Source organism: Brassica rapa, chromosome A05 (assembly GCF_000309985.2).
Source record: "Brassica rapa cultivar Chiifu-401-42 chromosome A05, CAAS_Brap_v3.01, whole genome shotgun sequence".
In the NCBI taxonomy this organism is placed as follows: Eukaryota; Viridiplantae; Streptophyta; class Magnoliopsida; order Brassicales; family Brassicaceae; genus Brassica; species Brassica rapa.
Genome location: NC_024799.2, coordinates 12,499,013 through 12,513,316, shown reverse-complemented (window position 1 = coordinate 12,513,316; position 14,304 = coordinate 12,499,013). Strand labels below are relative to the sequence as shown.

The 14,304-nt window shown below is 46.6% G+C and overlaps 1 protein-coding gene across 1 annotated transcript; it reads right to left on the bottom strand.

Annotated features, from left to right (window-relative positions):
• Positions 1-10,711: 10,711 nt before the first annotated feature.
• On the bottom strand, positions 10,712-12,058 carry LOC117134347 (meiosis-specific protein ASY2-like). Its single transcript, XM_033292621.1, has 2 exons — positions 11,254-12,058; positions 10,712-11,182 (listed from the first exon to the last, which is right to left on the bottom strand). The coding sequence occupies exons 1-2, from the start codon at positions 12,056-12,058 to the stop codon at positions 10,851-10,853; spliced, it is 1,137 nt and encodes a 378-aa protein (XP_033148512.1). The 3' UTR covers positions 10,712-10,850.
• Between the last annotated feature and the right edge of the window lie 2,246 nt (positions 12,059-14,304).

The window sequence follows — 14,304 nt, the reverse complement described above, 5'->3', positions numbered from 1 at the left end:
TAGCTTATTTTTTTTAACTTAAGCCCACCGGATGACATGGCATCTTGGTTGGTTCATAATATTTTGTCCATGTGGTACCTTTAAAAAAATTAGGATTTAGTTCCTTTTATATAATAGGATATAATTAAATGATATTTTGAAAATTTTAAATATTATTATAGTTCTGTTTCTACTATTATATTATTTATTATTATATTAATGATGATTTATGAGTTATTACCATATTCTAAAAAATTTACCAACAATAGAGACTAACATTAAATGTAAATGTTCATGTCACAATTAGTTTCAAGTCATGTCATCGTTTATGCTTTGTTATCAGTTTTCTTTCAAAATCAATGTCGTGATGACAAATGTCAAATTGTTCCGTAAGAATTTTTTTTGTTATTTAATTTCTAATAGAAATTATATAAAATATAGTTTTTATAAACTAAAATTTTCTTAACTTTAATATTTAATATTTTAATTACAAAATATATTATTAATAGTAATTTCATTATTATTTAAAAAACTATATATGTTATCATGATTTATCTTGTTATCTTTATGCATCAACAATTTTGCCACACCATAAATTTTTGAAGTCATTCGATATGTTATAGTTCTTAGTTTGAAAATCAGAAATGCTAGTGAAAAAGAAAATAAATTTTACAAGTGTATATAAGTGCCAATTCTAAGGTTTAAACTAGGGATGGACACTTTACCGGATATCTGAAGCCGCACCTGAATCCGATCCGAAAAACCCAAACCGAATCTGAACCGAAGTAGCAAAGCGGGTATTGAATTAGAAGAGATTGGATATCCGAAGCTGAACGAGTAATATCCGAACCCGAATGGATATCTGAAGATAACCGAACATATGCATAATTAACCATATATTTCTAGTTTACATCTCTCGTTTTATATAAAATATTTATATTGATACTACACATATTTTAAGTTCATATGATACATATAGAATTACAGAAAAATGATTTGATACTCACTTAAAATATATGGCAAACTTTTTATTTCAAGAATTTACAAAAAGCTACATCCAGAATTTAAAAACAATGACCAAATTAATTCTCTTTTAGTTTCAAAATGTTATGTCCAAATCTATTAACCATTCAATCTATTAAAAATAAAAAATTAATTAAGTAAAAGTTATATTTTTAAATACAAGAAATTTGAGAAATGAAAAATATTTTTTTTTTCAAAATCTAAATATCCGAACCCGATCCGAAATAACCAAACTCAAACTAAAAATACCCGAATCCGACCCAAAGTATAGAAATACCCGAACGGGTTCTATACCTCTATATCGAAATACCCAAAAATCCGAAGTACCCGAACGGGTACCCGAACGCCTACCCCTAGTTTAAACTGTGATTTTCTTTTCAAAATCCACCTCTGAGTGAAGAGGTTGAAACTCTCCCTAACGGTTCTTGTCCCATCAGTTCATCAAACCCCTCCAGAGTGTTATACCAACCTTGTCCTGAATAAGGTTTTTTTTTTTTTTTAAACCATATGTAAAGCACCATCGTCCTGAAATTGATGGTAAAGTCTGAACCTCTACCTGTTATGCTGCCCGCTGTATATCAGCACCTGTGCATCTGCCCAAAGTATATTCTGTTTTCGTTAGGTTGAGCGTTTACGTGGGATAAATATCCAAATTACTAAAAATCTTTATTGTTCCAACAGTAGCTTAAATAAACGAAAGACCAAGGCGACCAGCCGACCACATAACCAAATAACTACTAGCACCATGCATGCATTCAAAACATTGAAAACACGAGACTAGGATTATAAAACTCCATAAGGGAAACGGCTAAAAGGACCAATAAATTTTACATGTGTGTACACAAACTCAGTCAGCTGACGTCAAAAAAAAAAAAACTCAGTCACCTATAAGTAAAATATAATCACCTCCTCACCAGAGAGAGGCTAAAAACCTGTGCTCAAGTTCTCTCTCTTTTCTCCTAGAGAGACAATTTTCTCTCGTTTCTTCCTTCCTGTTTAAGGTGAGTTTGGTCTCGGGTGAAGTAAACAATACTAAAAATGGGTCGAACAGAGGCGTTTATTAGATTTCGAGATGATGTTACAAAGGTGGAGAAAGTAAAAGCAAGCCGGAGCTCGTGAGAGCTTAAACCGGAAAAGTACAAATAGTAGAGAGATGATTGTACGGATGATAAACCCTAATCTCGCCGCTAAGTTTGTATAGCTCAGTGTCGATATCTAATAAACGCCTCTGTTCGACCCATTTTTAGTATTGTTTACTTCACCCGAGACCAAACTCACCTTAAACAATTGGCGCCCACCGTGGGGCCGAACAGACCCAGCGTTTCTAGACCGATATGACCACCGGAGGTACGAACCCAGATACCTCGGGAGAGGAGCCGGCGCTCACTCCCCCTCCGCCTCCTCCCATCCTCTCGTCGGAGTTCATGAGTTCAGTCATAGCCCGACTTGCTCATCAAGAAGAAGTTCAGAAGACGACGAATGACCAGCTTGCCGCCATTGTCGCTGCTCTTAGCACCTCCGCCGGCGACTCACAACCGCTCCGTCGTTACCTCTTCAATACAAACCCCCCTACTCCGGCAGAAGGACGAACGACGAACCCAGTCGATCCTACTCTTCAAATCGCGGAAACCCTCGTCGCCGACGCTCTTCCTACGGCGTCAGACCCATCGACTGTCCGAGAAATCGCTGAACTTAAACTAAATTTCCAACAAATGAGTTCGAGAATTCACCAAGCAACGAGCGCAGTTCCCGAGATCGACAGTGTCATCGCATCAACCTCGCGTACTCCTTTCACCGAGGAACTGACGGAGGTTAAACTCCGAAAGATGGACAAGTTGCGTCTCCCGGAATACAAACCAGGAGGAGATCCCGTCGAGCATTTGACAGCTTTTAATATTGCGGTAGCGAGAGCCAGACTTGCTCCCGATGAAAGAGATGCGGGATACTGCCAACTTTTTATTGAAACACTCAACGAGCAAGCCTTAACCTGGTTCTCGGAACTCGAAGAGAATTCAATTAGAAGCTTCAAAGAGCTCTCCTCGGCGTTTCTCAAGACTTACATCATGTTCGCCAAACGTGAAGCAACGGCTTCAACGCTCTGGAACCTCAAGCAAACGAAGGACCAGAATCTTCGTGACTATATGGAACGGTTTAAGTCGGTCGTGTCAAGAATCAACATTCCAGACCACATCGCCGTCGACGCCTTAAGGAACAATCTCCTTGTGGACTGTAGGTTCCGAGAAGATCTCTATCGGTGCCCCACCACGTCGTTGCAAGATGCCGTTGCTCGTTCTCATAACTTCATTCGTATGGAAGAGGACACCAAAGCCATCTTGAGCAAGCATAACTCGGCGAAGCAATCAGCGCCTAAAAGCGCCGCCGCAGCTCACGTCGAACCTCGTCAACATGCCCCAAGCGATAAAAACAACCGTAAGAACGGTCTCCTTTACGTCGTCGACGAAAACGGGAAGAAGTGGAACACCTTTCATCGGGAAACCGACCGTCCAAGCGAATCCCCCCGAGCAACGGCGCCAGCCACGGTCGCCCAGGTCGATTCGGCAGCGGGATCTTCCCGGACTCCACCAGGGCTTACTAAATCGTGCAAACTCCACGGTGTAAAAGGTCACGACACTTCAGAGTGCAAAACACTTTTTGCGCAATTCCTCTCCTCACTCGAAAGCGGTGAGATCAAGATCCCTCCTCCGAAGCCAAAAAGCGAGAACAGCTGGAGCGGAAACAAGGACAGGAAAAATCAGCGAAAAAATCAAGCAAAACCGCGTCAAGACGACCAAAAGCCAAAGGTCCCCGAGCAAATCCCACATCCAGACGACGATGGTGACGCCTCAGCTGACGAAGATCCGCCAGCAGCCAGACAAAGGATTGAAGTTATTCGCGCCCAACCGGAGTCCTCATCAGACGAAGAGAGTGACCTCGAGGAAGCCCTCGATCCGTCGGACTTACGCGTACTCCTCAAACGAAAGACCACGTCGACGAATGACAAGACTCCCGGATCTTCCGATCTCCGAGTCGAGCTCAACGCTAAAAGAGCTAAGCATTCGCTGAGCCCAGGACCTTCACTGGCAACTCCTGATGGAAATCTTATCGTCGATCTACGAGATCAGCTTAACGCGCGAGTCGGTGATCTGCGTGCAAAGCTAGACCACAAAAAAGCCGGGTCGCCGAAAGAAAGCGAAGACCTCCGAGCTCTTCTCACCAGGAAGCAATCAAATGTCAGGCCACGGATCAACGTGATCATGGGAGGATCTCCACCTTGCGGGGACTCCGTACGAGCGGTAAAGGATCACCGACGAATGGTGGACACCTCGCAGCGCTGGCCGCAGAAGTCCCCAGCTGATCCTCCGATTTCCTTCTCAACCGAAGACCTTCTCGGAGTAAACTTTCCTCATAACGACCCTCTTCTCGTCGTTTTGGCTATCGATAAGTACGACGTCACCAAAGTGCTGATCGATACCGGCAGCTCGGTCGATATCATTTTTCGCGAAACTCTCGTAAAAATGGGAATCGACCTAAAAGACGTGAAACCGTCTTCTAGGACTCTCACCGGCTTTAACGGCTCCTCTGAAGTGATCATGGGAACTATCCGTCTCTCGGTACAAGCTGAGGGAGTAGCTCGAATGGTCAAGTTTTCGGTAATCAGCACCAAGGCTCCCTACCACGTGATACTAGGCACTCCATGGTTATACTCCATGCGAGCGATCGCATCAACGTACCATCAATGCGTCAAATTTCCGGGAATGGATGGTACGGTTAAGACAGTGAGAGGAGATCAACGGGCCGCGCGAGATCTCTTGATTGCCACGGTCAAACTGCAGCGATCTCAATCGCTAGTCAACTCGATCTCCCCTCCTGTAAGCAAGATCTGCCCACCAAAAGAAGAGGTGCTCGAAGTCCCAGTTTTCGAATCAGATCCAAGTAAAGTGCTACGAGTAGGCGCTTATTTATCGGACGAGATGCAGCGCGATATCACGGATTTCCTGAGGAAAAACTTGTCTACCTTTGCTTGGTCGATGACTGACATGAAGGGAATCGACCCATCCATCACGACTCACGAGTTAAACGTAGACCCAAATATCAAGCCCATTCGACAGAAGAGACGAAAGTTGGGTCCCGAAAGATCCAAAGCAGTTGTTGAGGAAGTCGAGCGCTTATTAAGCGCGGGCTCGATAGCAGAAGTTCGTTACCCGGAGTGGCTCGCTAACCCGGTGGTTGTCAAGAAGAAAAACGGCAAGTGGCGCATGTGCGTCGATTTTACCGACCTCAACAAGGCTTGCCCAAAAGACAGCTATCCGCTTCCAAACATCGACAGGCTTGTCGAATCAACTGCCGGCAATGAAATGCTCACGTTTATGGACGCTTTCTCGGGATACAACCAGATCATGATGCATCCTGATGATCGAGAGAAGACGTCGTTCATAACTGATCGAGGAACTTACTGCTACAAAGTAATGCCCTTCGGGCTGAAGAATGCTGGTGCGACCTACCAACGACTTGTCAATCGTATGTTCGCCAAACAGCTCGGTACAACGATGGAAGTCTACATTGATGACATGCTCGTCAAATCAGTCCGAGCAGACGACCACCTGGCACATTTACGGGAGTGTTTCGACATCCTAAATGCGTACAAGATGAAGCTAAACCCGGCCAAATGCACCTTCGGTGTATCGTCCGGAGAATTCCTCGGCTACATAGTGACGCAGCGAGGAATCGAAGCGAACCCAAAGCAAATATCAGCTGTGCTCGATCTACCCAGTCCGAGAAACTGCCGAGAAGTCCAGCGACTAACAGGCCGAATCGCAGCACTTAATCGTTTCATCTCCCGGTCAACCGATAAATGTCTCCCTTTCTACGATCTCCTCCGAGGAAACAAAAAATTCATTTGGGGCGATAAATGTGAGGAGGCTTTTAGTCAGCTCAAACATTACCTGACGACGCCCCCTATCCTGGCAAAGCCAGACATAGGCAACGTTTTATCTCTCTACATTGCGGTCTCATCCGCCGCAGTCAGCAGCGTGCTAATCAAGGAGGACCGAGGAGAACAACGACCTGTTTTCTACATGAGCAGGAGGATGACCGGACCAGAAACCCGGTACCCGACACTTGAAAAGATGGCCCTGGCCGTCGTCGAATCAGCGAGGAAACTCCGCCCATATTTTCAGTCACATTCGGTAGAAGTTCTCACCGACCAGCCGCTCAGAACTGTCCTGCAAAACACGAACAGAGCTGGCCGTCTTACCAAATGGGCGATCGAACTCGGAGAGCTCGACATCACTTACAAGTGTAGAACCGCCGCTAAGGCTCAAGTCCTCGTCGATTTCCTCGTGGAGTTATCTCCGGAACTCGCTCAAGATTTGGAAACCTCGGATTCAACATGGATCCTGCATGTCGACGGTTCCTCGACAAACAAAGGCTCTGGAGCAGGAGTTCAGCTTCAATCCCCATCGGGAGAACTCATTCGACAGTCGTTCAGTTTCGGTTTCTCAGCATCAAACAACGAAGCAGAGTATGAGTCACTCATCGCCGGCCTTCGCCTCGCCAAAGCAGTCAAGGCTAAGCGACTCAGTGCGTACTGCGACTCACAGCTCGTCGCCAGTCAGTTCAGCGGTGATTACGATGCGCGCAACGATAGAATGGATGCTTACCTCCGAGTCGTACAAGCATTGGCTAAAGAGTTCGAATTCTTCGAGCTCACAAAGGTTCCTCGTGGAGAAAATGTCTGTGCGGATGCGCTAGCAGCACTCGGAAGCAAGCTACGCGATCAAGTCAAAAGGACCATTCCAATCCACCGAATCGAGAAACCAAGCATCGACATCTCAGCGGAATCAGCTAACTTCATCACCACAGAGCCCGAAACGACGCCCTTATCTGAGACCAACGACGACTCCGAGATGACAGACCAAGATCAGCTACTACCAGACTGGAGGACTGAATTCATCCAATATCTCACCGCGGGCACACTCCCAACGGATAAATGGGCCGCAAGACGATTAAAGAGGCGCAGCGCGCACTACGTCGTCATGGAAGAAGAACTCCACCGAGTAACGGCTAACAAGGTCCTCCTGAAGTGCATTTTTGCCGAGCAAACGCAGCTAGTAATGGCGGAAACTCACGAAGGAGCAGGTGGAAACCATTCTGGAGGACGGTCACTAGCCCTGAAGATTCGGAACTTAGGATTTTTTTGGCCAACTATGAATACCGACTGCGAAGCATACGCCCGGCGATGCGACAAATGCCAACGACACGCTCCGAGTATCCATAGTCCAACCGAGCTACTACGAACGTCCTCAGCCCCTTACCCATTTATGCGATGGGGGATGGATATCATCGGACCAATGCCGAATTCTCGCCAACGTCGCTTCGTGCTGGTATTAACCGACTACTTCACCAAATGGATCGAAGCAGAAGCCTTCGTGCAGGTTACAGAGAAGGAAGTTCGCGGCTTTGTCTGGAAGAACATCATCTGTCGCCACGGTCTACCATACGAGATCGTGACAGACAACGGATCACAGTTTATGGCCGGAAATTTTAAAGATTTCTGCAACAAGTGGAACATCCGACTAAGCCCTTCGACGCCGAGATATCCTCAAGGAAACGGACAAGCAGAATCCTCGAACAAGATCATCATCGACGGAATCAAGAAGCGCCTTGACCTCAAAAAAGGACATTGGGCCGATGAACTCGACGGCGTGCTCTGGTCGCACCGGACAACCCCCCGAGGAGCAACAAAATCTACCCCTTTCTCACTCGCTTACGGGATGGAGGCAATGGCTCCAGCCGAGGTCAATGTAACAAGTCTCCGCCGGTCCAAGATGCCTCAGCATGTTGAGCTCAATCAAGAGATGCTGCTAGATGCCCTCGACGGACTAGAGGAGAAGCGCGACCAAGCCTTACTTCGAATCCAGAACTACCAAAACCAAATCGAGAGCTACTACAACAAAAAGGTCCGCTCGCGTCCACTCGAGCTCGGCGATCTGGTTATGAGAAAAGTCTTTGAGAACACCAAAGAACCCAACGCTGGAAAACTCGGCGCGAATTGGGAAGGACCGTATAAGATCACTCGAGTCGTCAAACCAGGAGTATACCGACTCGAGACTTTCCGCGGAGAAGCAGTCCCACGAGCTTGGAACTCCATGCATCTTCGTCGTTTTTACTCGTAAAACGAGTAACCTATCAGAACGAGTAAAATGATCTACATCACCGTTTTACTCGCAAAAAAAAAAAAAAAAAAAAAAAAAAACCGAGTAGATGCACCCTACGGTCACTTCTACTCTACCAAGTAAAAATGATTACCAAGCCACTTTTACTTGGACCAAAACGAACTACGAAAGGCTTGATCCTCCTCGGAGGTACGTAGGCATCCCCTCTACGGGGTCCAGCCCCAACCTAACAAAAATACATCTCGTCTCACTCTCTCGAGTAAAACGACGAGAGTAAAAGCCCCATCAAATGATGCTAGCCCCTTAATTCGAAAGCGGCGCACGAGCACTCATCCCACTTAATCGAAGATATCCTGATCAGATATCAAACGAAGGGAAAAACAGAGTCCCGCGTCACCGATGCTCGAGGCATTGACCGGCTCATGAGCGAAATTTCTGGATCTTATTGCAAATCGAAGAATAATGAGTTGGCCGACCAAATTTCTCTCGATTACCGCGGAGCATCCAGATACCTTTTCCTCGGAAACTCGTTAAAACTCCTCGCCTTGTTTTTGTTTGTTATTTAATTACAGACAAGGTTAGCAGGAACGACTTAACGAGAAACGGATTACGATTCAAAGCAAAACAAACACTTAATAGAAATTTCAAAGTTTTTACAGAATGCTGAGTTCATAGATTCCGAGGAACCAAGGCTACAAAAAAAGAGCGAAAGAAGTTACAACAAACAACATTGATTATTAGTCGACCACAGGAGGATCCTTGTCGCCACTGCCGTCACCCTCTCCGGGACCCGAGACGCGGCCAAACTTTGTTGGGATTGACTCAGTAACATTCGCAGCTGGCGTCTCAGTTGGAAGGTCGTCTCCCTTCCCCGGGTCTTCCGACGAGGAAGCCGACGAGCTGGCATTCTTCGATGCCTTCGCAGAGGAATCGGTCAGCACGATGGTAGGCACGGCCCCGTCCTTCTGAACAACCGGTCCCACTGATGTTCGCTCCGTCGGGTCGACACCTTGGTCGGTGTGCTGATTGGAAGATACGGCCGTCTGAGCGGGCTTCTCCGTCGGATCTGCAGATCGGGGATCTCGGTCGGCGAGGGGAGTGCGAAGAGCAATGGCAGCCTCTGAATCGATCAAACCAATGTTCGACCCAAATGGGTCGAGCTGACGCCAAATCTCTTCGATCAGGAACCGAGACTCCAACACTAACGGGGAGAGGCGAAGATCTTCTGCTGGAATTTCCTTTACTTCCAAGCGTTCTGCTTCCTCTTCATAATGCCTCTCTTGCCCAGCGAAGAAATCGATGGTTTCCTGCGGGATCTCGACACCTGAGGCCTTAATCTGCTCGAGACATTTCCTTGTTCCAAAGGCTTGGCTGTAGAGACATCTAGCATCGTCATACTTGTCCCTTTGGTCCTCACGAAGAGAAATCCTATGGAAGCGTTTCTCGGCCTTAGCAATCATGGCGATCAACACGCGAATCCTCTCGTGCGTAACCTCGTACCTACGAGATTTCCGAAGCCTGGCCATCTCCTCGGAATGCCTAAGTGATTCCGCGGCTATCCTTCTCTCTAGATCGACCTTTTCCTTCCGCTGCTTGTCTACCACAACTTCAAGGTTGTTCATCGCCTCCTTACACATCTGCAATTCAGCCGCGTCAGATGTTCGCGTCTCGTCAAACGCTTTCCTGAGAGACCTCTCCCGAGCAATGGCTTCAGTCTTTTCCCGCGAAGACACCCGAAGAGCCTCCTCCACTCTCTTCTTGGCTTCTTCGCTCTCGCGGATCTGCTCTCTAGCCCGCCTAAGGGCTGAGTCATACTTCCCGACCAGAACATTCCAGTCGCCGTGACTCTGATCAAAACACAAAAAAAGACTTAGCCAAAATAATTTAAGGTTCGGAGAAGAAGGAAACGAGCAACCACTTACCTTTACCGACGAGCAAGAAGCATGTTCATATTCATCTTTGAAGATGAGGTCCCCCACTGAAGGAAGCAGATCGGGACCGCCTTTGACTAGCCGTAGCAAACGAGCGCAATCCTCCGGGTAACAGGCCAGCGGGAGCTCTCGGTTGAACTCGAACTTGAACCCATCCTCCGGGGTTTCCTTGGGACGGCCGGACACACGGGTCTCAGAACCTTCCGTGATATGAGCCGAAGAGTCGCCCCTCAGAGGGACTCGCGATCTTTCAGAGGCTGGCAACTCTTTCGGAGTCTCCGAGAGGCCCTGATCACCCACTAAGGCTCCGCGATTCTGCTGAGGGCCCTCCCGTCTTCTCCGACGCAAAGCGATGGTCTCGTTTTCATCATCATCCGAGGTCCCAACCTCGGGAGTAGCGTCAGGGACCAAAGCTTGGAGTTCCTCCTCGCAAACCGAGGATGGTCGGGGCACGGAGAAATCTTGCTTCTTCGTTTTCTTCTTCCTGGGAACGTCTTCCGCAGGTGGTTCCGCGGCTTTCCTCTTCTTACTACCCTTCTTAGAGGGGTTATCCGGATCGGTTTGACCTATCTCATTGGACTCCTTCCGAGTCTCCTTGCTTCTCTTCTTCTTCGAGGCCTTTCCCTGAGAAGAACCACCAGTAGGCGCCCGCTTGGGGGTAACGGGGACAGCGTCCGTAATCTCGACTCCTGCAGAGCCGTCAGTACCCTTTTTGGCACCTATCTTCCCCGCCGCAATAAGGCTAAGATCGGGCAGTTGCTTCATTGTTCGGGCCTGATTGATTGCCTTTTGCTCGGCTCGTGTAAAAAGAGATAACCGCTTCGAAGTCGATCGATTGATGAGAGGAAGCGAATCCGAAATCCAATGCTCTGCAAAAGAAAATTCCTAATAAGATGTTATTCGCTTGATAGGAAACATAAAGGGGGAGTGAGAACTTACGACTCGCAATCCGTTCTACAGATCTTTGAATTCTCTCCCGAGTAAAATCCTCCCAGTGATCTTGCTTCTGCAACGCGACAATCCGAGCACTCTCCTTCCAATCCTCGGGGTACGTAGCAAGATTCGGGTGACCAACTACAAAAAAAAAACATATACGCGTTAGACGAGCACACGCCACAATCGTTACATAAGATAGCGTGCAGTACCCATCTCTGCATTCCAGAGAACGCGGTAACCAGACTTCGGAGGCTCTTCGAACGCTGATCTGTTCGACTTCACGTAGAAGTACGAGCGCTGCCAGTCTGAAGTTTTGGTCGGATACCCCGTGACCACGTTATAGTTTGGGCGCATCCTCGTCGAGACGAGCCCATCGTCGGAAATCGAAACTGAAGTCAATTCTTCAAACGACCTCACACTCATCGATGTCCCTGCCTCAGCCGCGATCACCGATAAAACGACCATCAACCGGAGAGAACCGTTCATCAACTGGCTTAAAGCGACTCCTCTGCGGAACGCGTAAGCCGTGACGATTCGGGGAATTGGGAACCATAACTTCGTGTCGTTCCTGAAATACGACTCGTAGATGCACTGATACCCCTTCGGAGGCGACCAAGGCCTCTGATCCCGCTTTGGAATGATGAACGAGACCCCGTGTGCATTGAGATCTCGGAGGATAGCTTCCACCGACTCCACGGTGGACTTCGTCCTCTCGACGTTGGACCAATCTTGTTCGTCGACGACCGAAGGTCGAATTCTCCAAACCTCCAGTGGACTCTCCTCGGCGAAGATGTTCCCGGGATAATAGCTGATCGGAACAATCGAGGTGTCAACCGCTTCCTGACCGTCGTCATCACCCCGGAACTGTTCTCTCGCTTCCGAGACCAAGAGACGCTGCGATAAGTCCATATTTCCCGTATCCATCATCGCTTCGTGATGGATACCGTCAGAATCCCGAGCAGATACCACCCCCTTTCCCTTTTGTTCTCGCGTCAAACGATGAGATGACGACATCTCGGATAATCGCAGATCTAAAAACAAAGATAAAGAGAGAGAAGGAGCGTAGAGAGAGAAAGTACCTTTAGCGCTGCGGAGAAAAATGAAAAGAAGTGGAGAGGGGGGGAGCTATTTATAGGGAGAGATAAGCGCGGAGATCAAGGCATCATCATTACGCCTAATAAGGCCTAAGTGGGCCTAAACCCAATTAGGCGCGTGATCGACAGATGCGCCGGTCCGTCTTCTCGACCCGTAAGCGTTTATCTCGCGATCGCAACGCGTGAGAAACGGACGCGTCAATCCATTCTCTCGATTGAGAAGTATCGATTGAACGGGTCGACTCCTCAACGATCAGTCGCTTGCTCGGATTGAACCTTTTGTTCTCCGAACTACAGACACCAAATTCATCGAAGATCGATTGCTCGACCATCAATAAACTGGGGGGGGGACTTACTGTTGGGGATGGATTTAACCCATCCACAAAGCCCATCGAACAAAAGGCCCAGTCCAGCAAACCGAGTCGACGTCGGCGCAGAAGCCGATTCTCGAGGCTTCAACTTAACCAGGAAGCGCCGTTAGTCGAAGCGGAGAGCAAGCGAAGCGAGGTTGATCGACTCAACGGCTCGAAGCGAGCATCTCATAATCAGGCCCGAAGGACCGACAAAGCCCAATCAGTAAAAAGAGATTAGGTTAAGGTAATCGAACAGAGTATAAAAGGAGAGGAAAGCAAAGGAGAAAGGCATCGACACTGAGCTATACAAACTTAGCGGCGAGATTAGGGTTTATCATCCGTACAATCATCTCTCTACTATTTGTACTTTTCCGGTTTAACCTCTCACGAGCTCCGGCTTGCTTTTACTTTCTCCACCTTTGTAACATCATCTCGAAATCTAATAAACGCCTCTGTTCGACCCATTTTTAGTATTGTTTACTTCACCCGAGACCAAACTCACCTTAAACACTTCCTCTTACCACACACCCATCTTTCAGAGGGAAAGAAACGGAGACTTTTTGGTGTATAATATGGTTTTTAATGTTCTGATCATGCGATCAGATCCTCTGTTTCGGCTTTGTCCAATTAAAATTTTCCGTTGCGGATTTTGATTCGGTTTTGTCCGATTTTGTTGTGTGTAAAGCTCTTCTCCTTCTGTTTCCACCTTCAATCCATCTGTCCAAAGGATTGATGTTCCCTTTATTAGAAAAGCTCAACTCTTGATTTGGAATTGGAATCAATCTTCGCATATGAGAAAGTGAAGTATCCATGAAAGTCAAGATTAGAGGGTTAGAAGATACTAGAGAGATTTCGAAGCAGGAATAGAAAAGTCGGAGCTGCCGTTCAGGCTAGTGTTCCAACAATGTTCTGTCTCGGGTCTTTTGAAGTTCTTCGCTGGATTTAATTCTAATGGATGGAAAAGAAGTCCTTGTTGAACGGGAGGCGATCGAAGGAGATTGGAGCGAGCAAGCAGTTTCAAGAGAGTCGGAGATGGTGAGCGTGATCGGCCGGCCAGAGTTAAGGCGACGTTTCTCTTTCTTCGATTCAGGAAGCGGTGGAGTTTCAAAAGAGGACACGTGTTGTATACGTGGTACTCATGTGCATCATGTTTATCTGTAGGTTTGGGCTCAAGTTCAGCTGAATGTATTTTATGAAAGTTTTGAACTGCTTGTAAATGTGTCCTTTCGGGTTTCGTTTTATAAAACGAAATGTTGACAAAAAAAAAGAGAGGCTAAAATCGAAATCACTACATACTGATACCTAATTTCACAACATAATCACATCCAACTAGGATAAGATCTGCGCCCTGCACGGGTGAGATAAGTATAAAAATGATATATTAAAATTATAAAATTGTATTTTGCATGGTTTGTATAATATAAAGTGAATTATATAAAATTTAAAAGTATATATTTTATAAAAAGGAAATATAATGTCAGCACTAAATATAGTGGACTTTATGTAATACACCTTAATTTTTAAAATTGTTAGTTTATATTTGGTGGACTTTGGTGAATAGAATAATTTTATTTTGTTGGGCCTTATTTCAAAAATGTCGAAAATCAAAACAAAATTGATTTTCTTAAAAAAAAAAAAATTCAAGTTGCGTGATTGAGGATAAGGGCCACAAAAATAACACGCTACCTAGATTGATCTTTTTTTTCCATCAAATTTTGTTTTAATAAAAAGAAACGGGCTAAGCCCAACGACCGAAGCCCAAGTACAAAGGCCCACACTACTAACGGGCAACCAAAAAACAAACAAAAGCAGA